We start from the raw sequence: 24,395 nt of genomic DNA, 5'->3' as shown, positions 1-24,395 counted from the left end.
AAATCCTATGGGATACAGCAAAAGCAGTTCTATGAGTGATGTTTATTCCAATAAACACACATATCAAAAAAGTAGAAAGATCTCAAATAAGTATTTATTGTCGAACCACAAGAACTAGAAAAACAAGAACAAACTTGACACAACATTGGTTGAAGGAAATATAATAAATGTCAGAGCAAAAATAGATAAAATAGAGACTAAAGAACCATACAAAATACGAATGAAATGAAGAGTTGGTTTTAATAAAATCGACAAACATTTAGCTACACAAAGAAAAAGAGATGACTCAAAATCAGAGATGAAAAAGGACACATCACAACTGATACCACAGAAATAAAAAGATCACTAGAGACTATTGTAAACAACTATATGTCAACAAAATGGAAAACCTGGAAGTAAATAAATTCCTGGACACATACAACCTAGCAAAATTCAATCATGAAGAAAAAGACAACTTAACAGACCAATAATGACTAATGAGATTGAATCATTAATAAAGTATCCTATCAAAAAAAACCCCAGGACCTGATAGATTTCACTATCAGTGTTTTTGTTTCTTTCCTTCACAAAGTTAAGTTTATAAGTCTCTACCAAATCCTATCAATCATTTAAGGAAATACTAATATCAATTCTTCTCAAACTATTCCAAAAAACTGAAGTTGGAGGAATTCTTCCAAACTCATTCTGTGAAGTCAGCATTACCTTCATATCGAAACCAGACAAAGAGACAACAAAAAAAATCTAGAGGCCAATATTCCTGATGGTGATGAACACAAATACAAAAATCCGCAACAGAATACCAGCAAACCAAATCCAACAGCACATCAAAAACATCATTCACCATGATCAAGGGAAATTCATCTCAGGGGTGCAAGGATGGTTCAACATAAACAAATCAATGAACATGACACATCACATTAACAGAATAAAAGACAAAGACCACAAGATCGTCTCAATAGACACAGGTAAAGCATTTACTAAAATTCAATATCCCTTCATGATAAAAACCTTTAAACACATTAGGTATAGAAGGAATGTACCTCAACCCAATACAGGTCATATATGACAAAATCACAGTTTACATGCTGAAAGAGGAAAAATGGAAAGTTTTTCCTTTAAAACCTGGAACAAAACAAGAATGTCCACTTTCATCACTTTTGTTCAACATAGTACTGAAAGTCCTAGTCACAGGAATGAGTCAAGAGAAAGCACTGAACACATCCAAATTGGAAAAGAGGAACTCAAATTGTCTGTTTGCAGATGACCTGATCTTACATACAGAAAACCCGAAAGCCTCCACCAAAAAACTCTTAGTCCTGATAAAATTCAGTGAAATTGTAGTATATAAAATAAACTTACAAAAATCAGTAGCATCTCTATACATCAACAATGGACTAGCAAAAAAAAAAAAAAAAAAGCAATTTTATAATAAAATAAAATAACTAGGAATAAATTTAACCAAGGAGGTGAAATGTCTTTATAAGAAAAACTATAAAACAGTAATGAAAGGAAACAAAAAAATAGACGTCCCATGTTCATGGATTAGAAAAATTAATATTATTAAAATGGATGTACTACCCAAAAAGATCTGATTCGATGTGATTCCTATCAAAATACCAATGATATTTTTCAAAGAAATAGAAAAAAACTTTAAAAATTTGTATGCAACCAGAAAAGACTACTACAAATTGCCAGAGCAATTTGTAGCATAAGGAACAAAGCTGGGAGGCATCATAGTAAATGACTTTAAAATATACTACAAATCTATAGTAATCAAAACAGTGTGGTACTGGCATAAAAACACATACATAAACAATGAAACAGAACAGAGAACCCAGAAATAAATCCACACATTTACAGTCAACTGATTTTCAACAAAAGCACCAAGAACACATACTGAAGGACAGTCTCTTCAATAAATGGTACTGAGAAAACTAGATAGTGATGTGTATAAGCATGAAACTACCTACTCTTGCTAGGTAAAAATCAGCTCAAAATGGATTAAAGACTTGAATGGATGAGACCATGAAGCTACCAGAAGAAAATATTGGGGAAACACTTCAGGACATCAGTCTGAGCAAGGATTTTTATTTTTTATTTGTTCATAGAGATGAGTGTCTCCCTATTTTGCTCAGGCTTATCTCAAACTCCTGGCCTCAAGCAACCCTCCCACCCCGGCCTCCCAAAGTACTGGGATTATAGGTGTGAGCCACCATGCCTAGCCCCAGATTTTTAAAAATAACACCTTAAAAGCACAGGCAACCAAAGAAAAACAAACAAATGGGATTATATCAAGCTAAAAAAGATTCTCCTGCAGCAAAGGAAACAATTAACAGAGTAAAGAGACAAGTTACAAAAAGGGAGAAAATATTCATAAACTGTATCTGACAAAGCATCAATATAGGAACTCAAACTCAATAGCAAAAAAAAGAATCCAAATAAGAGAAAACTTCAATAGGCATGCCTCAAAAGAAGACATAAGAATGACCAACAAGTATATGAAAAAAATGCTCAATACCACTAATCAGGGAAATGCACATCAAAACCACAATATCACCTTGCCCAGTTTTGTATTTTTGGTTATCAAAAAGACAAACAAAAAACAAATGCTGGCAAGAATCCAGAGAAAGGAAAACTCTCATAGCCTGTTGGTAGAAATACAAATTAGTATACTATTATAGACAACAGGATGAAGTTTCTCAAAAAAATTCAAAGTAGAACAAAAGCTCCAACAATCCCACTACTGGGTATATGTCAAATGGAAATGAAATCAGTATGTCAAAGAGACATTTGCACTCCCATGTTTACTGCAGCACTATTCACAATAGCCAAGATATGGAATCAACCTAAGTGTCCAATAATGAATCAAGAAAATGTGGTGTATATACACAATGGAATATTATTCAGACAGAAAAAGTATAATATCCTGTCATTTGCAATAAAAAAAATGCTGGCAAGAATCTGGAGAAAGGAGAACTCTCATTGCCTGATGGTAGGAATATAAATTAGCATACCATTATAAACAGTATGAAGTTTCTCAAAAAATTAAAGAGAACAAAAGATCCATAAAAAGAATAACACCCTGTCATTTGCAACAAAATGGATGAACCTAGAGGACATTATGTTAAGTGAAATAAGCCAAACACAGAAGGACAAACAATGCATGACCTCACTTATATGTGGAATCAAAAAGGTTGATCTTTTTTGTTGTTGTTGAGACAGAGTCTCTCTCTGTCTCCCAGGCAGCCTTCGCCTCCTGGGTTCAAGTGATTCTCCTGCCTCAGCCTCCAGTGTAGCTAGGATTACAGGTGCGTGCCACACCAGGCTAATTTTTGTATTTTTAGTAAATACGGGGTTTCACCATGTTGGTCAGGCTGGTCTCGAACTCCTGACCTCATGATCTACCCACCTCGGCCTCCCTAAGTGCTGGGATTACAGGCTTAAGCCACCACACCCGGCCAGGTTGATCTTATAGAAGAATAGAACAGTGGTTAGCAGAGGCTGGGAAGAGTAGGGGGGATGGTAAATGAGGAGAGGTTGGTCAACTGGCGCAAAGTTACACTGATACAGCAGAAATAAGTTCTGCTGCTCTACTGCACAGCAGGGTGAACAGTCAACAGTAATGTACTACATACTTCAAAACAGCCCAAAGATAGGATTTTGAATGTTCTCACCACAAAGAAATGACAAGTGTTTGAGATGATGGCTATGGAAGTTATCCTGATTTGATCATTACACAATGTATATATGTATCAAAACATCACACTGTATCCCATAAATATGTACAATTATTGTGTGTCAATTAAAAACAAAATACAATTTATGAAACACAACCACCAGAATCAAGTTTGGATGAACTACTAGAATTTCTTGTAATTAACTTAACGGTTCTTTATGCTTTTTCTAACACGTGCTTCTGAGTTATGTGTGACATACTGTCAGATATACATATATAGATGTACATATGCATGTATGTGCATATATTATCCCTAATGATTTTCAGAGCCTTTTGGAGAAAATATCCTATAATATTTGACTTCCCTGGGAGGCAGACACTGCACACATACGAAGTTATATTATACATTATCTTACTAGCTTCCAAATTAGGCTCTTTTTTGGGAAGTCCTTGGAGATGGAGCAAAACTCCACAGACACTGGAGGGGCTGGTCTCTTGTCTTTTCCTGGGGTGGCTCCGAGGTGACCTCTGCCATCCCTGTGTCAAGTTCCAGCTCTAAAACCACCCAGTCTGACTCACAAAAAGCACTTCATGCATTGTCTTAAGTTGCAAAACATGAAGAATTGCCTTTTTTTTTTTTTTTTTTTTTTTTTTTTGAGACGGAGTCTCCCTCTGTCGCCCAGGCTGGAGTGCCGTGGTGAGATCTCGGCTCATTACAAGCTCCGCCTCCCGGGTTCCCGCCATTCTCCTGCCTCAGCCTCCGGAGTAGCTGGGACTACAGGCGCCCGCCACCGCGCCCGGCTAACTTTTTGTATTTTTTAGTAGAGACAGGGTTCACCGTGTTAGCCAGGATGGTCTCCATCTCCTGACCTCGTGATCCACCTGCCTCGGCCTCCCAAAGTGCTGGGATTGCAGGCGTGAGCGAGCCCCCGCGCCCGGCCAGGAATTCCTCTTTTTTAAAGACCACCTTCATTGCTGTCAATCAAATATACTATGCTTCAGAATGCTGTGGGAAAGGGACATCTATCTACAAGTCGTTTCCATGCTACCCTTGGAAGAGATGGAGAACAGGAGTTAGCTGCGAAAACATCCTGCCGAGGCTCTGTCACCAGCGTGCACACGGACAAGCGCCAGCGCTTAGAGGGCCGTGTGCACCTTTGTCGCCTGTTCACACAATTAAGGAGACTCCTATTTCCTGACTACATTTCTTGCTTTGTTGTCGATAAGAAAAGAATCATTACCCAAACCATCACTTTGGAGATCACGGTCTTTACTGTAATTATTTCCACTTACTCTACTGAGTTCCATGTTGGTCCCCATTTCCCAAAATGGAACTTTCCAGTAGGGTAAGTAGAAATAATTATAGTAAAGAAAAAGGTCTGCCTTTGTGTTTCTCCTGAGGTCATCATTCCTGTTTAAAGAGAACCTTGAAGATAACTATCACTGCAAGCAGGGCGAGAGTCTGGTTTTTCATTTCTCCATAATCTTAAACCGAGAAGTATTTCCAGTTTTTTTTTTTTTAGTTTTTATTTCAGAAGGCAAAGGTTTAGACAATTCTGTTTCTTTCAATCAAAATTTGATTTTAATACTTCTTTCTAAATACTAGGATGTTAAAAATAAGATCAATACCAGAAAAAAAATTATAATCAGCAAACATCAGGGATGGGGGTTTCTGTCATAGCATCATCGCACTTTTCTGCAGTTTTTCCAGAACAAATGGTTCTTCCTAATTCTTCCATAGCCTAGGAGACAATGGGATCACCACCACCCAATAGATAATTCATTAAAAACAGGAGCCTTTCCAAATTCTCAAAAGATGAACTGGGCTATGTATCCCAGAATGAGAATTACCATCAAACCTTCAATCCTTGGCAGTGAAAATGTCCTGCGAAAGTCAGCAAGCCTTTGCATTCCTACTTTGATCATCTTTGACTAAGGGGTGATCTTGGGCATTAGTGAAACCCCACTTGTTTCCTGTTGTCCCCTCACTGGCTCACCGGCCGCCTTTGGGGAGTGAAAGGGAAGAGGTGGGTAGGGGCATGGGAAATTCTCTCACTCCATGCACAGCTTTACTATTTCACTGGGTATACTAAGTATAACAGCTACGGACATTTGACAGCTAAGAAGGGGAGGAATGCCCGACCAGATAACCCAGGAAGAAGGCTTAAAGACATGAGCCTGAGCTGCTTACACAGGCTGCCAGGTGACCCTCCACACCCCATGGCAGCTCATACAATTTGCCTTTAATTTCAACGCTTATTCAAAGCCCATTGTAATACTGATGCCTAAACCCATCTGTGTGGCTTCTTACCTAAGAGGTTTTTGAGGATACGCCGCCGGGTTTAGAAACTGAGGCTTGGGTGGAAGGGGAGGTCTTTTGGGTTTCTGTGGAACACGCAGGGGGCTTTGCAGCCTCTCACCGCCTCGTCCTTTCTGGGCCCCGAGGGATAACCTCTTGTAGTCTTCTCGTGCTTGTTTAGCCAAGGAGCGTCTCTTCTCATCAGCTGCTTTGGATTTTCGCACTAGAAAAGCAACGGGGTTGGACAAAACCCTCATCAGCCCACAGAGCAGGTGAGAAGGCTCAGCATTGCACAAAGGGCAGCAGCGCAGGTTCTCAGCAGTTTGTTATCTGCTTATAATAAGGAACAATCATTATCAACACCTGTGATCCAGGTCATTAGGGCTTGCCCAGCGTTCGCTGCAGGATTCCTCTCTTCATACAGGAGTGGGGATTTTCTGAGGGAGAGAAAAGGAAGAGGAGGAAGAAGGGATGAGAGAGAAGTAGAGAAAGTGTGCAAGAATTTCCCGCAGTTGGCAAGACCAAGTGAGGCGTCCCCGCCTGGGCATGGGTTCAAGCTGGCAGGGGTGCTGAGTAATAAGAGACAATTGTCACATCCTGCGTAGACTCATGTTCAGATGCAGTGTGCGTGGCTCACTAGCAAAGGTCAGGACTACTCAGTGGCATGGGCCTGTGCACAGGGTTAAGGAGCAGGGAGCAGGATGAAATGAGAATCAGCCCAACAGGCAAAAAATTAAAGGGATGCTTAACCACAGGTAATTATAGAACACATTAGTACACGAAAAAGTACCCCAAGCCTGCCTTTAAATATTACAGTCACGTAATGGGAGGAATATGTTCTGAGAAATGCATTATGAGGCAACTGTAACACAATAGTATTTGTGTATCTAAATACCCCCAACATAAGGCTGGGCACAATGGCTCATACCTGTAATCCCAGCACTTTGGGAGGCTAAGGTACGTGGGTCACCTGAGGTCAGGAGCTTGAGACTAGCCTGGCCAACATGGCAAAACCCCAACTCTACTAAAAATACAAAAAAATTAGCTGGGTGTGGTGGTGGGCACCTGTAATCCTAGCTACTAGGGAGGCTGAGGAGGGAGAATCTCTTGAAACCAGGAGGCAGAGGTTGCAGTGAGCCAAGATCATGGCATTGCACTCTAGCCTGGGTGACAAGAGCGAAACGCCATCTCAAAAAAAAAAAAAAATACCCCCAACATAGCAAAGGTGTGGTAAAAATATGGTATAGAGGACCAAAAAAACGGTGCCTCTACATAGGGCACTTACCATGAATAGAGCTTGCAAGACTGGAAGTTGCTCTGGGATGAGTCAGTGAATGAGTGCTCAATGAATGTTAAGGCCTCGGATGTTACTACACACTAACGTTGACTTCATAAACACTTTACACTTAGGCTACACTATATTTTTAAAATGTATGCGACCCATTATTTTGGGTTTGTTTTTGTTTTTGCTTTTTTTTTTTTTTGGTTTTGTGTGTGTGTGTGTGTGTGTGTGTGTGTTTGTTTTTTGAGACTGAGTCTTGCTATCTTGGCTCACTGCAACCTCTGCCTTCCTGGTTCAAGCGATTCTCCTGCCTCAGCCTCCTGAGTAGCTGGGACTACAAGTGCACACCACCACAACCAGCTAATTGTTGTATTTTTAGTAGAGATGGAGTTTCACCATGTTGGCCAGGCTGGTCTCGAACTCATGACCTGAAGTGATCCACCCACCTTGGCCTCCCAAAAGGCTGCGATTACAGGAGTGAGCCACAGTGCCTGGCCTAAAAAATATATGCGACCCATCATTGACCAAAACATCATTATACAGTGCATAACTACTTTGTAAAAGAGAATTTTTCATTGTAGCAATGAGACTCTAATGCAGAAGGTAAAAATGATTTTTATTGAGTATATTTACACTTCAGGCATTATTGGTCAAATCCTGTTATACTTGACTTCAAAGAAATACCCAAAATATTCCCTTAGACCAGGATTTCACTGCATAGTACAAAGAGGCCACTGGATCTTGCAAATATTTTCATTTCACAGTAGTTTCCATTTAAATAGCATTGGTTATAATGTAACTGCAGATCAATGTAGGATCTCAACATCCTGCAAATACAGCCATATCTGCTGTCTTCCTCAAGCTACCTCAGGATGATCTAGCAGTTCAGACTTCTCTGAGTCAGATGGAAACACTAATTCTTTCTCAGACCTAATTCTTCTAGCATTCTGGAGCATCCTCGCCTCTGCCTTCAGTTGTATGGGCTTATTCTTCCCCTATGAGCTTTCTTGCAAGCTCTGCTAACTCAGATAGGAGTCAGGGCTGGGTCACAGGCACAAGCGGGATGCTAACAGATCTGGCCTGGTAATCCTGTGTGCTTCTGATTACAAAGTTAAAATGTATTCACTATCAAAAACTTAGGGGAAAAAATCCAAAACACAGTATTAAATTATCAGAAAAGCATTCAAATAAATAATCTTGAATCTCACCTCTCCAAGAAAACTAGTGTTTACATGTTATTATAACCTTCCAGTTCTTTTCCTTCAGATACTTACACATTTCTAAATAGCAAAGCTTTTCATTCTATTTCATGGTGTTTTTTCTTCCCCAAGCTAATGACATATAAACATAGTCTAAGATCATTAAACACTCTTCCAAAACCTATTTTCCATAGCTATATATCACGCTATTTGATAAATTACATCATAATTTTGGTGATACAGAAATGGAGAACCAGTCCACTGTTCAAAAGTAACTTCTAAGCATTTGAGTAATAAGTTAGTAATAACATTTGAGTGGTCACTTACTGTGAAGATCTCTCTCAACAACCCACATTAAGTGCTTTCTAGATTGATCACATTATTAAGTGAGAGAATCAGCTGAGAGCCTGGAAGGTGCTACGGAGACCTCTGGGTACTCACGAGATGCCTGCCATTCCGAGTCTTCTTTCCAGTTCTTACAAATCTGCTTCGTTCTCTCTTCGTCTATTTGATTTATTTCTTCTTCTTGTTTTTTCTTCATGGATTCTTTCTTCTGTTTAAAAACAAAAACAAAAACCAAACAAACGAAAACGAACCTTGGTGAGCAAATCCAGCAGTTTCCTGAAGGACGGGGGTACCCGGCACGGCTGATTTCTAACTCACTCTCTGGCCCACTAGGGAGGATCAAGTGTGGACTTTGGAGTCAGTAAGACCTGAAGCTGGATTGACCATTGCTAGCTAGTGTGTAACTCCAGGAGCAACAACTGAACCTCTCTTGGGCTGTTTCCCCATAAGAAAGATGAGAAGAAAATATTTCTCAGGGTTATACTGAGGATTAGATAACTTAAGAAGTCCCTGGCACAGTGTATAACATATAATAAGAAAAAATATTCCTTTTCCTCACAGTACTTGGCTGTTTCAAATTGACTCCCTGAAGAAGCATGTAAATACACTATTACATAGAACCAGCGTCAACCTACTTTACAGTAGCTGACAGGCCCCATGGAAGAAATGCACATTTCCAGAGCAATCTCAGCTCAGCTGAATCTCTCCCCTCAAATCATGTGTCCCAAAATGTGGTACTTACCACATGATTTTACGTGGTTTAAAAGAAATATATATTATTATTTTTTAAAGACGGAGTCTCACTCCGTCGCCCAGTATAGTGGTACAATCTCAGCTCACTATAACCTCCCCCTCCCAGGTTCAAGTGATTCTCCTGCCTCAGCCTCCCAAGTAGCTGGGATTACAGGCACATGCCACCACACTTGGGTAATTTTTGTATTTTTTGAAGAGGTGGAGTTTCACCACGTTGGCCAGGCTGGTTGCAAACTTCTGACCTCAAGTGATCCACCACTTCAGCCTCCCAAAGTGCTGGGATTACAGGCATGAGCCACCACACCCTGCCAGAACATGTATTTTTTTGTTTAAAAAAAAAAAAAAAAAAAAAAACAACAGAAAAATATTTTTCAAAAGCATCTTTTGAGAAAGGGAAAAATATTTTTAAAATGTGAATATTCCTTTAAAAGGCGAATTAGGTTTTTTAAAAAATTGCAGTAAAATTCCACATAACAAAATTATACCACCTTAACCATTTTTAAGTGTACTGTTTTCCGGCATTAAGAGCATTCAAGGAAAATCATTTTAAACGAAAGAGAAATGAACAAACCAAATCACTTAGACCTGAAAAGTACTCTGTTTATTTGGACACAAGCTTCTGAGTGCTCACAAGAAGACTGAATTTACAACTTGGAGAACTAATAAAAGCCTTGGTTAGCTAAGTAATAAAACAAACTGAAACGGCCAGGAACGGCTGCCTGTGCCCACCTCTCTATCACGAGTGACAGGTTTTTTTCTTTTGTGCTTTCCCATAGAAATATAAAGACTTCCTTGCTCTAATGTCACCACAATGTAAAATATAAACGTTAATGTTGTGAAACTTGTTTCTGATCGCTGTGGGCAGTCGTAAATCGCAGTTTAAGTAATCATCATTCATAAATTGTGCTTCACTGCAGATGTAACTAAACCTCTGTGCATTTACTGTTTTTATTTTTTTCGTTACGTTGTTTTCCTGCCTAGAGCTAGCTCCTTTCGTCTGCCAGCATTTTAAAATCCAAAGGACAGCTTTGATGTTTGAAAGGACTGTTAAGATTTGCCATCCTTTGATTGAAGCTGTTTGCAAGCCCAAGATACATAAATGTGCTGCTAGCAATTTCTAAGCTTAAACAGAAGAAGCTTAAAAGTGGAGCTTTGTTCATCCTTCCACATGCGTACGTGTTTATTTTTAAATGATTAGGAAACATATAGAGAAAACGTCAAGCTATGATCATCACAGATATTGTTGCTGAGGATCAGCAAGAAGTTTGGAACATGATTCTACTAAGAAAAAATATTAATAACAGATGTAGTACTTGGTTGATGTTACTCAAATGTCTAACAGTGCTGTATTTAATAAATCTACTCCTTTAATCTGCATGTAATTATGTACAGGCACAGTGGAAAAGAAGAAAAATTCACGAGTTTCACAGAGTAATAGCAGATGAGATCCACTGTTACTCATCTATTTGCGGCCCTGACCACCGTATTTATTCAAGAAAGCCAGAAAACGTAAGGAACTTGTCCTGAGTCCCTCAAATAATTTGACTTTTAGCAAAATCTGTAATGCTTTACTTTCTCTATTCAGAAGACCATCATTTCCTTTTCAGCAGTGTTTTGCTGGAAGCATGCTGGTCCAGGACTCAGGACTCTGAGCCAGGCATGGGGAAATCCAGGTGATGGCTTGGAGTGGAGGGGTAGAGGGGCCAAGACTGGATGCTAATCCAGATACCCAGGGTAGAAGGTATGGAGACCCAGATGTGTGGGGTGAGCTATGAAAATGTGCTCAGCTAACAGGACCAGAAAATGAGGCCACGCCGGGCCCATACAGAAAGCCACGGGGCCCATACAGAAAGCCTCTTATCCAGCCTGTTGATGGAAGCACTTAGAGTGACTCGCTACCAATTCCTTCATCAGAGCCTCACAACTGCCCCCAAAGCAGGATGGCTCTGTTTTATCACCTTTGTTCTACAGAGAAGCAAGGTGGCTCATTCATTCTCTCAAATGATCAGCCCTTTCCTGACCATGCCAAGTGAGTTCCTGCCTCTGTGTCTTCGACTTGCTGTTCCCTCTGCCTGGAAGAGACGTCCACATGGCTTAGACATCCACATTGCTCCTTCCCTCTTTCCTTCAGGTCTCTGCTCCAATACTGCCTTCCCAGAGTGGCCTTCTCTGACTACCTGTCCCATCCCAATTCCATCCTCCCAGGATTCCTCAGTTCCCTGGTACTGCTTTATTTTCCTCTGCAGCGCTTATGATCACCTGACCTTACAGATATGTTTATCATCTCTCTCTCCCATGAAGAATATAAGCTCCCTGAGGGCAGGAATTTTATTTAATTTTTTCATAAAATGTGTCTCCAACTCCCATAACAGTGCTTAGTGTGTAGTAGATACTCCATAAATGTTGCTTGGATCAATATACGATCCTTTGTCTTCCTCAACTGTCCCCATTTAAAATGACATAGTGAGATCTAAGCAGAATTAATGAAAATGTCCTTTAGATCGCCTATTGCTGCTGTTTTAGAAAGAAGTACATATTATATCAGCAGTATGCATACAGGACTACAGTTCCACAACTTCATCCTGATTTCTTAAAGTCTCAAAAAAGCAAGTTCATGCATGTCCCTGCAGAGGAATCATGGAATTCATGACATGGTCCACAGGAAAACAGGCCCCTGGGCTGACCTCTGCTGTAGCCCCATCTCAGGAACCTTCTCTTCACAGGCTCACATCTTACAATGCTGTTTCAGACTCTCTGTAGGTCAAATCCTACTAGAGCTTCCAAGTACCAGTCTATGCCTCATTTATTTTGAGCAATTTACGACATTGCTTGATAGCAAGCTCACACGATGGAGGAAGCAGGGGTTGGCCCGGAGGGGCAATGTCATATCTGGATGGACGTGAGAGAGGGCTGAGTGCCAGAAGGGGTTCCAGGAGTGGTGGATGTGGAGGACACAGCAGCTGCTCACCCTCAAGGGACAGGTTCAGAAACAATGAGCACAGAAGTAACTTGATCTGAATTCACTCTTTCTGCCAAGTTTAATGCTCCATTTATCACTGTCTGAATCAGTCTTCCCTCCACGTCTGCAGCAGCCTGGGATGCTGCCTCTATGTTAGATCTTCTGGGAGGAGTTTAGCTGATACATCTTGGCATCTGTTCTTTCCATGACATTCAACACTTCCCGAACTCCAGATAAATGGATAAAGATGAAGAACTGTGTTTGCATCTTTTAGGACAGATTTCCCATTCTGCTGCTTAATTTCATTTCTGCATGAGATTAATTAACTAATCTGTGAAACGTTAATGGAAATGCCTAGGTATGCAGCCCCCGGAGGACAGAAGGGAAGTCTTTTACCTGGTGAAATCCATATGCCTTCATACGATTGATTGAATCTGCCAACATTTGTTGAATATTTCTTGAAGAACTGGAGGGTGACTAAAAATTAAACGAAACACATTTATGGCATTTGGACCTACAGTGCAGTTTCGTAAGATAATCTGTCAATGTTTCCCTGGTTTCAACATTCCCTAATGCTGCCCCCACCCCCACAGCTGGATCCACCCAAGACTCCCACTGGACCTGAGTTCCTGGGCTGATCCTGACTACAGCAACAGGCATGTGAATCCTCAGTATTCCCACTCAGTAGGGTTTAAAAAGGAATTGTTGCCCAAGAGCCAGGAGCTGGTGGTTTGGTGTATTTTGCTCCCATCTGGTTGGCCCTGGAGAGCCCTGGGATCACTTCTAGACATCAACATTACCCCCTATTTAAATTCTCTTCTTGCTTAATCTCTGCATACCCTGTTTTAGTGCAGGCCAAAGATATGCCTTAGTCTCCAGATTTAACTAAATGATGTCTTGCAGGCATACCTGGAGCACCAGTTTGGTGCCTGGGAGCCCCGCCCAGTTTCCCTGCCTGGGCTACACTTCTCCTCTCTTCCCACCCTTGTCACCCGGTATCTATGTTTCTGCTGCTCTAGATGGATTTCCCACGAGGCAATTTCCCCAGTGGGGCTCCCGGATGTGTTGCCTAGATTCCCTGGTGTTATTCCTGCCTGCCACAGGCCAACCGTCTGACATTGCAAGTACACCAGCAAATCACAATGGGTGCTTCTTAAGACACAGGCCCCCATCAGTCCCTGGCTGGAGTGCAGAGCCTAAGCTAAGTCCCAACATGGGTAGTCACATGCCCTGAGTAGCGGGATATACCTACCCACAACCCATATTACCACAAAGTGTACGCCTTGTGTCTGAGTTCTTAATTTTGGCATAGATTGGAAATTGTCAGCAAAATTTCAGCAAAAGGTTGGTGCCACCATTCAGAAGGAGCACAGGGGATCATGCCTACACCATGCAATAAACCAGTGGCTTTCTCAGTCTTCCCCTTTTCTCACAGTAGCTGGCATGTGGCCACTCCACTGTACTGCATTTCCCAAACGCCCTAGCATTTGTCTCAACGTAAAGCGGGTGACAACAGGCATTGGCCGTTTCTCCCCAGGCCCACTCAAAACCTCCTTCACACACCCCTCCAGGCCACTTCCACCTTCCTTTGGCTGGAATGGTGACAGCAGCAGTGCTGCTACTAAAGATAGCAGACACTTAGACTACAAAAGCCTGAATCCCTGAATGACTATATGCAGCAGAGCCCTCCTGAACTAGAACACCTATTCTGGACTGTCAGAAGACAAATACATTAACTTCTGTTGTAGTTTTGGCCATGGCATTTGGGGTCTATTTGTCTCAAAAGTTTAGCCTATCAGCTGATAAAACTGGTCACAACAGTTGCTGGTGGCATGTTTCAAGCTCTCTGCTGAGGTTTTGTAGTTAATCACAGGTGGTGAGATTAATGCTAATTCCACTGATGAGCACTCCTGAATACCGAAGACATATTATGACCCGGCACTATGTTAGTGTCTTAGTGTTATTTTCACTCCACACAACACCTGTGATGGATGGGAAACATACTGGGCAATTTTCAGATGAAGAAACCAAGTCTCAGACGAGTTGTGGAGCTTGCTCAGGACCAGACACCTGGTTTGTGCCAGAGTTTATGCTTTTTCCACTATGTCGACATTGTAGTGATAAGAAAATGAGATGCGGGTCAACAGATATCTAATACTTATTACTTGGCAAACTAATGAATAATGTAGGTTTCACAATTGCTACTGACCATATTCTCATTTTAATATTATAAAAGTATGCTTTGCTGCTCTGCATCTAAACTTAGAACAGGAAACAGTTCCTCTATTTGGGAACAGGGTGAACCGTTCCCCCAGGTTTCATGTAAGCGTCTCTGCTCAAAAGTCCAAGATGACTTTGAAAGTCTCTGAGTGCATTTCCACCACCAGGAATGAGAGCTTTAAAAACAGGCCCACTCTCCCTTTCTTTGATGATATAAGATCTTTGGGGCATCGTTTTGCAAAAAGGATCAGTTTCTTATATTTGAAAATTAGGAGGCAGGTAGCCCTTCTTTCTTAATACTTCCTCAAGTATTGCGGAGAATGTTTCAAATATGCTGTGTTTATTACTTGGCAAACTAATGAATCCTGTAGGTTTCACAACTGCTACTTATCATACTTTCATTGTTTTCTCATTTGAATATTATAAAAGGACACTTTGCTGCTCTGCATCTAAAATAGAACAGACGCAGAGCAGCTGTTCCAGAATCAGACAGATCTGGACCTGTCAGACAGATCTGAAACTGGAGTTCTGAACCGAGGTTTTGTCAGCAGCACATTTGCTGTTCTTAGACTTTGAGCTTTTAAACACACTCTTACTTGTTTCCTGAATTAGCATTAGGCGAATAGGCATCTGATGGTTATCTTCTAATCCACGTATTCAAAAGTGTTGTCTATTTTGTCAGTTTCCCCTCAATCTCCCCCCAGTTACTATCATCTGCATGGGTACAGTGCTTTGAACATAATGCATGAGTTACCCTCCATCCCTCAGTTATTCCTTCAACCGAACAGTTCATCTCATGTACACATGAACAATGTTTTTTACTACTTGCTTTCTTTAAACTATCTTATATTTTTTCCTATCATCATTGTATGCCTTTTCTTACTAGTACTTTCATCATGCTCACTGCTTTTGCATTTGTCACATCTGACGCGGTTATGAATTATGTTAAAATAATAAGACGCACAGACACGTGCTCCAGACAGTGTGCATGGAAGCGATGCCACTGGGCACTAAAGTGACTGTGGTGTCCGCCAACACCATCCACTCATGGTAGTTGGAGTTGATGATCTTTCTCTTCTTTGAAATTTTAGGTTTTGTCTTTAGTCTACCAAAACTCACAAGCTTGTTCTGGAGTAAAAGAATTTTAGCATAAAAACTCATTAGGCCCACACATGATGGCTCATGCCTGTAATCCCAGCACTTTCAGAGGCCAAGTAAGGCGGATCACCTGAGATCAGGAGTTCGAGACCAGCTGGCCAACATGGTGAAACCCCGTCTCTACTAAAACTACAAAAATTAGCTGGCATGGTGGTGCGTGGTGGCGCGTGCCTGTAATCCCATTTACTCGGGAGGCTGAGACAGGAGAATTGCTTGGACCTGGGAGGCAGAGGGTATAGTGAGCCGAGACTGTGCCACTGCACTCCAGCCTGGGTGACTGTGCAACTCCATGTCAAAAAAAAAAAAAAAAAAAAATTTAGCTGAACAACCACTCCAGAGATGAATCCTTCTATTTAAACATTTCTAGTCAATGTGTCTAAAACATACTGTAAACTCTAAAGCTATTCACACATACTAAGAACCACATTTATAAAAATTCTACTTTTCATGGTGAACCAAGATTTTGCCATTATTCTAACATGTTAAAATAACATGAAAAGCTTAAAACTTGCAGAAAGCAGGCTCATTTAGATACATTTACACGTTCTACAAACCCATGAAATGCACAAGTAGAAAGCAATAGACTGAAAACAGTGGGATCCAAAAGGCATTTTCCTTATTTAAAAAAAAAAAAAAAAAAAAAAAAACAGCTAGAGGCCAGGCGTGGTGGCTCATACCTGTAATCCCAGCACTCTGGGACGCTGAGGCAGGCAGATCACAAGGTCACGAGATCCAGACTATCCTGGCCAACATGGTGAAACCTCATCTCTACTAAAAATACAAAAATTGGCCGGGCATGCTGACGTGCACCTGTAGTCCCAGCTACTTGGGAGGCTGAGGCAAGAAAACTGCTTGAACCCAGGAGGCAGAGGATGTAGTGAGCCAAGATCACACCACTGTACTCCAGCCTAGGTGACAGAGCGAGACTCTGTCTCAAAAAACACAAGAAAAAAAAAAAAGAAAAGCTAGATGATTAATGGGCTCAAAAGTGATGATTTACGACGGCAATATCAGAGGGGAATACCTCAGCAACACCACTGCCTCTTTGAAGCACTCCTAGAGGCAGGATGAAGAGGCTTTTCAAAGAGGGTACCACGCCCTCTCTGAAGCTTCCATATGCTGCTATGACCCAGGAAATACACTCTTTAGTTATCTCTGTACCAAAAACGGGAAGAAAATGACCCTCCTACCTGTATAATTTTTGCTTATAAAGCACTTTGAAGTCTAATACATCATTTGACCTTCATATCAGGTGTCAAAATAGGTCTTATCCCTTTACCGAAGAGGTAACGTGACCTGTTTTATTGGTCGTTGTGTTTTTGTTCTTGAGACAGAGTCTCGCTCTGTTGCCCAGGCTGGAGTGTGGTGGCATGAACAGGGCTCACTGCAGCCTCGACTTCCTGGGCTCAAGTGATCCTCCCGCCTCAGTCCCCCCAAAGTAGCTGGGACTATAAGCGTGCATTACCACATCTGGCTAATTTTTTTTTTAATTTTAGTAGAGACAAGGTCTCACTATGTTGCCCAGGCTCATTTCAAACTCCTGAGTTCAAGCGATGCCCCCCCGCCAGCCTCCCAAAGTGCTGAGATTATAGGTGTGAACCGCCACAACTGGCCTAAGTCGACCTGTTAATAGGTAGGAGGACAGGGACCCAAACGCATGTCATCTGCATGTCTGAAGCTTGCTCCTTCCTCAGGGTCTCCCAGAGAGAACATATGTATGCTCTCACGTGTAACAGCCACTGTGGTCATCATCCATCTGCCACATTACAGAAATTCTTGCAGCTGCTGGAGCTCGATGAACAGAGTTAAAGCAATCTTATCTGCCTCATATCTGCTCTATTTAAACATAAAAACTGCCATGAATATTTATGTAAAAGTTTCCAAAAAAGAAAAACTGAACGCTAATAACATCAGAAGCTACTGGACTTCCTAAAGACATCGAGTCAGAATAACCCTCTCTAATCAGTGAAGATCCCAAATACATCTGGGGGTGTAGCGTATCTGATTGGCCAAAGGACGGTATGAAAAATAATAGCTATAGTTAAACTTAGAAGTATGGCAGTTCAAATCTACATAAGCAACTGGGTTACGAAAAGATGCTGCTGACAACATCAGTATTAATTACATGGTTGCAAAATACGCTTCCTCCAAAGTCTATCTGTCATACGAGAAAAATTATTCTAATTATGTTCACTTTTTAAACTGGTTTGAGAAACAGTTGATTCTAGCTTCTAACTTAATATTCCCTTTGTCTATAAGTAGGGTTATAGGCCAAACGTGGTGGCTCAGGCCTGTAATCCCAGCACTTTGGAAAGCTGAGGTGGGCAAATCACCTGAGGTCAGGAGTTCAAGACCAGCCTGGCAAACATGGTGAAACCCCACTTTACAAAAATACAAAAATTAGCCAGGCATGATGGTGGGTGCCTGTAATCCCAGCTACACAGGAGGCTGAGGCAGACGAATCGCTCGAACCCGGGAGGCAGAGGTTGCAGTGAGCCAAGATCTCGCCACTGTACTCCAGCCTGGGTGACAGAGCAAGATTCCATCTCAAAATAATAATAATGATAATAATAACAATAATAATAATAATAATAAAAAGTAGGCTTGTACAATCAAATAAATGCCAAGTGTCTTTCATTCCCAATAAACCAGAAAGCTCCAATAAACAGAACATTGTCAGGACTCAATTTTTACTGTAAAGATGAAAATGAGGAATTAACAGCATAAAATCAAGAGTTGTTTTTTTTGTTTGTTTGTTTTTGTTTTTGTTTTTGTTTTTTTTACAGAGCTTGCTCTGTCACCCAGGCTGGAGTGCAGTGGCACGATATGAGCTCAGTGCAAGCTCCACCTCCCGGGTTCACGCCATTCTCCTGCCTCAGCCTCCTGAGTAGCTGGGACTACAGGCGCCTGGCTAATTTTTTTTGTAATTTTAGTAGAGACAGGATTTCACCATGTTAGCCAGGATGGTCCCGATCTCCTGATCTTGTGATCCGCCCGCCTCGGCCTCCCAAAGTGCTGAGATTACAGACGTCAGCCACCATGCCCAGCCAAGAGTTTATTTTTTAAAAGAAACTACTAAGTATTGACTCATCCTGTTCTCTTATACCTCTTAAACCATGGTATTCCTGAATAGAATGACAGAATAATAACCTCAATGAGGGCAAAGACCATGCCAGCAAATTCACCACCATCTGCAGCAAACAAAACAGTGACTGGCACTTAGTAGGCTTCCTAAATATTTGTTCTTGTTTTTCAGACAGAGTCTCGCTCTGCCGCCCAGGCTGGAGTGCAGTGGCGTGATCTCTGCTCACTGCAATCTCTGCCTCCTGGGTTCAAACGATTTCTCCTGCCTCAGTCTCCCCAGTAGCTGGGATTATAGGCGCCCGCCACCACACCCAGCTAATTTTTGTATTTTGGGTAGACATGGTATTTCACCATGTTGGCAAGGCTGGTTTCAAACTCCTGGCCTCAAGTGAGCCACCCACCTTGGCCTCCCAGAGTGCTAGGATTACAGGTATGAGCCACTGCACCCAGCCAGTAGGCTTCATACTTATTTGGTGAATGAATGAACACACAACAAATTCATGAAATACGTTCTAAATCATTAAAAGATACTCAATCTAGTTTCACTATTTTTTTTTTTTTTTTTTTGAGACAGAGTCTTGCTCTGTCACCCAGGCTGGAGTGCAGTGGCGCTATCTTGGCTCACTGCAAGCTCTGCCTCCTGGGTTCACACCCTTCTCCTGCCTCAGCCTCCTGAGTAGCTGGGACTACAGGTACCCGCCACCTCACCTGGCTAATTTTTTGTATTTTTAGTAGAGATGGGGTTTCACTGTGTCAGCCAGGACGGTCACGATCTCCTGACCTTGTGATCCGCCCGCCTCGGCCTCCCAAAGTGCTGGGATTACAGGCGTGAGCCACTGCGCCCGGCCGAGATCTAGTTTCACTATTAATCAAGAGAGACTGAATTCAAATACTCTGAGAATCAATGGTCTATAACTCATCCATTTTGCCAACCAGGTCATTGAAATAATCAGATCAACCTCTTTTCAGTCATTTTAAACAAAAAGGCAATTTCCCAATGATGACTATAATATTAAGTTTCCGAGCATACAGGGATTTAGCTTTTTGCTTCTAAAATAACGGGAGAGGCAAAATAATGGAACTCTGCTTCAATAAAGTTAAAAAGCATAATAATAGAGAGAGGAGAGATTTTCCTAAGGCCAAGGAGACTAACAAGATGAAAAGCGGGACAATAAATTTTATTGCTAAAAATATGGTACAAACTCCATGTAGAGTGATTTTACTGACACATGAATGAGGACAATGGAGACCCGAGCAAATCTTTTCCTTATTTTTCTAATATTGTTCCAAGTAAAATCCATGCAGAGACTACTGAATGCCCCGACTTGAAAGTACAGCAGACTCTAACATGATGTGAGATTTTATGGCACATCTTTCACTAAACATTGTCAGCTGCTGCAGTGGCTCAGACCTGTAATCCCAGCACTTGGGGAGGCCAAGTCAGGAAGATCGTTTGCACCCAGGAGTTTGAGACCAGCCTGGGCAACACGGTGAAACCCTGTCTTTACAGAAAATACAAAAGTTACCTGGGCGTGGTGGTGTGTGCCTGCAGTTCCAGCTACTCGGGAGGCTAAGGTGGGAGAATCACCTGAGCCTGGGGAGGTCAGGACTGCAGTGAGCCACGATCTCGCCACTGCATTCCAGCGTGGGAGACAGAGAGTAAGACTCTGTCTCAAAAACAAAACGAAACAATAAAGAACAACAACAACTAAAAACATTGTCTTTGGTGTCCGAGTTTATTTTGAGCATGTCAGAGCACAGAACGTCAGTCATATTAGATGAACAACATGCTCACTCCTATTGCACCATCCCCTAAAACACCATTAAGCAACGCACAAACAACAGAATTGGGCAGTAACATCTTCGGAAAATGCAGTGATGCAGAGCTGGTGTAGGTTGCTAGGGCAAAGCGTTCACATGTGAGAGAGTTTCAAAGGCCACTCTTACATTCTCACCCTGGGAGACGCCTGAAATAGGATCCATGAAGAAGTAAAAGACAAGCAAGAGAAATAACGGAATTGTGAAATATAAAGTGTTAGCACAAAATAATAAAGGATTGTTTAGAAAATATTAAAGAGTCTTAAAAACATGATTAAAAAAATGATTGATACAGGAAGTCCTGACGAAATGGAACATAGAACTTAACTACAAATAATAATAGAAAAATAATAGGCAGGGGGCAGTGTCTCATGCCTGTAATCCCAACACTTTGGGAGGCCAAGGTGGGCAGATCACTTGAGGTTATGAGTTCGAGACCAGCCTGGCCAACATGGTGAAGCCCCATCTCTACTAAAAATATGAAAGTTAGCCGGGCGTGGTGATAGGCACCTGTAATCCCAACTACTCAGGAGTCGGAGGCAGGAGAATCACTTGAATGTTGGAGGCAGAGAGTGAGACTCTGTCTCAAGAAATAATAATAACAATAATAGAAAACAATACTCATATCATACATCCTTTACAAAACACTTTTATGTGTATTATTTCATTTGATTCTCACATTAACCCAATGACATGTAGCTACTTTAAGGTCTGTTTTATAGATTGGGAAACTTAGCCTCAGAGAGGTTGAACGACTGACTTGAAGTGGCCAACACGTCCCCCGACTCAGGATTCTAGCATACTACTTTTAATGAGTTCAATAAGTGAATCAATGCAAATATCTCCTGCAATGAAGTTATACACGATGAAGCTGGTAACAAAATTAAGTTGAGTAAACACTTATGACTAGAAATCTGTTTTTCTTTTTTCTAATTTATATCAAGCTTTTTATTTTAGAAATTTTGATTATTTGTTTGCTTTTAAGAAGCACAACAGCTTAAGTGAATTTTAAGGTGCTAGTATTTCATGATTCTATCTTATATAAGATTTTATTCTACAAATTACCTACCATGAAATTCTATTACAGTTATGCAGAAACTACTCGGGGAATTGTGTAGCCCTCTGATTAGGGCTCCACTCTTGAATTAATAAGATATGCACAATTAATTCATTATCTGTTTTTACCTGGCATGTAAAATGCTTTATCTCTCATAAAAATTACATTGAAATGCTTCCTTCATGTGTACTAGAATGGAATATATGTCAAGGCAAATGACTCCTAGCTTGGAATAGGATTATTCCTCTTTCGTCTCTATATCCAATTTAAGCCTCAAAATTCTAGCTTGTGTTTCGGAAGCACATGTTCTGTACTTACCATGGTGGTCCTTGATCTAAGGTGTGAACCCTCTTGCCTCCTAGAAACTGGTGACATGGCTGTCTGCAGCCAGGAATCAGGCAATGCCACGCTGGTTCCACTAACCCCAGGCACGAGGTATCTACTCTGGGGTGGGGTGCATGCTTCGCGACCCAGCCTACTCATCAAGCTCAGTACTCACCTCCGCTTAAATCACATGAAAGCATTATGCTGCTAATACTGCTTTTCCCCCTTAACCTGAGGCACAAGTGACAGAAAACCCAGAACTTTTGTTGCTATGCAATAGCACTTCGAGATGAATGAGAATCCCAGAAATAATTCAGCATATTCTTTTCTATTCTTTCAGACTTGTTCGGATCTCAGTAACTCTCTTCCAAATCTCTCCTTTATCAAGGCAAACCACTGAAGTCCAGTTTTAGAGAACTGATCATTTCAGAGTGGACAGCACTCTTAATTTTAGTTTGAAAGAAAGGTATAGAAGAAGGAAAATCTAAGTGGAAGCTTCATATTATATCTTAAAATCATTTTACAGGTAGCTACTTAACTGTTCTCTACTCATGGAAACATAACACTATGAGTTATAATAACACTTAAAAGTAGAAGTGAACTGTAATCTCAGCACTTTGGGAGGCAGGGGCAAGAGGATCACTTGAGGCCAGAAGTTCAAGACCAGCCTGGGCAACATGGTGAGACCACTGTCTCTACAACGAATAAAAAAATTAGCTGGGCTTGGGAGCATGCATCTGTAGTCCCAGCTTCTTGGGAGGCTGAGGCAGGAGGATCACCTGAGCCCAGGAGTTTGAGGCTGTAGTGAGTGATTATTGCACCACTGTACTCGAGCCTGGGTGACACAGCAAGATCCTGTTTCTAAAAAAACACACACACAAACAACTAAAAACCACCATAGTTTCAGTGTCAAGTTTACAACTAAAATGGACGTTTTAGTGGCATGTTTTTGTGATCATTAGTTGTTATAGAAAAATGACAGACTTAAAAACAGGTATCAGAGCCTTGGGGCAGTGTGGAAAGCATGCATACGTGTGTTGTGTGCACATGTATGCATGCAATGTGTGGCATGTGTGTGCCTGTGTGGTGGAGGTGGAGAGGTAAGAGGCCTCGTCTGTAACTCCACCTGGTTAAAGAATATATCACAAGGAAGACTTTTGCTCAAGGCTCTTTAATCTGCCAGCTACAAGGTCTTCTTTTGTGTGTGTGTGTAATGCTTTGAATCCCAGATGTTTGGTTCTAATATTTTTTTAGCTCCTGTTTTGCACTGTGGCCCACTCTGAAGGCCATTTCTGTAAAAATAATGAAGAATTCTCTGGAGATAAAATCTAAAAGTGAGCAGATATAGTTTCATTCAAGGTCCTCTTCAGGGGCAAGGACAGTCGGTACTGATTAATGAGTTCCAAGCCTACAAATTGCATACAAGTGGAGAAACACAGAGGAGCTTATCTTTGAGTTGGCAGAATCTGCCATTCTCCCAATCAGGCGCGGAATGAGTCTGACTGGGGGCGGGGGACATCACTGCATTCAGATGGCTGTCCACACAGAGGGTCCCTAAGGGTCTCTTCAGCTGCAGGGGACTCGCAGTTCATACCCAAACTCCCCTAGGTAGGGTGAGTCTGTTCACACAGCACGCCACTGTCTTTTTCTCTGAGTCCCATTAACTCCCCATGACATTCATCGTTAACTGGGAATGGCATCTGCTCTGAACCTGCATGTCTCAAAACGTGGCAGAAGGACAGAGAAACCCAGCTATTCCCCAGCACCTCCAGTTCAGTGTAGGCACCCAGTAACCCTGCGTGTTTGCTGTGATCCATGGAGAACCACAACACTGACTCGGTATTAAGCAGAGCATCACATCAGAGGTTCCTCAGCTGCATCACCACTGCCAAAAAATAAGGACAAGCCAGCGATTTTGCAGAAGGCAACAGCTTTGCAGAATAAAAACCATATACTCAGTTCTAATCTAGATGTTACTTCAGCCTCCTCAGCTTGGAAAACGCAGCCAGACAGCCTTCTTTGGCCTCCAACTCTTCATCTGAAGAATGGGAAGGACCAAGCCTGGGCTTCTGATAAGAACAACATCTTTTATTGCTCTACATACTTGCCAGAGGATGTGGGTTGGGGGTGAGAGAACGGCATCCTGTAATTCAAGGACTTCAGGAGGCAATTGTTGCTGCTTCCATCAGACAATACTGGGCAAGCTGCTTTCTCCTATTTA

General features: G+C 41.6%; 1 protein-coding gene across 3 annotated transcripts in view; it reads right to left on the bottom strand.

Annotated features, from left to right (window-relative positions):
* The window catches only part of SH2D4A (SH2 domain containing 4A), an 87,479-nt gene that overhangs the window by 26,262 nt on the left and 36,822 nt on the right, over window positions 1-24,395 (bottom strand). For all 3 annotated transcript variants that reach the window (XM_011979617.1, XM_011979619.1, XM_011979618.1), the window contains 3 exons: window positions 12,910-12,990; window positions 8,898-9,009; window positions 5,988-6,198 (listed from right to left, as the gene is read on the bottom strand). In XM_011979617.1, coding sequence (XP_011835007.1) covers window positions 5,988-6,198; window positions 8,898-9,009; window positions 12,910-12,990 — 404 coding nt within the window. The remainder of the gene's footprint in view (window positions 1-5,987; window positions 6,199-8,897; window positions 9,010-12,909; window positions 12,991-24,395) is intronic.

This window comes from Mandrillus leucophaeus, unplaced genomic scaffold, assembly GCF_000951045.1.
Source record: "Mandrillus leucophaeus isolate KB7577 unplaced genomic scaffold, Mleu.le_1.0 Scaffold204, whole genome shotgun sequence".
Lineage (NCBI taxonomy): Eukaryota > Metazoa > Chordata > Mammalia > Primates > Cercopithecidae > Mandrillus > Mandrillus leucophaeus.
Note: the sequence above shows the minus strand (reverse complement) of the source record. Positions and strands in the feature narration are given on the sequence as shown.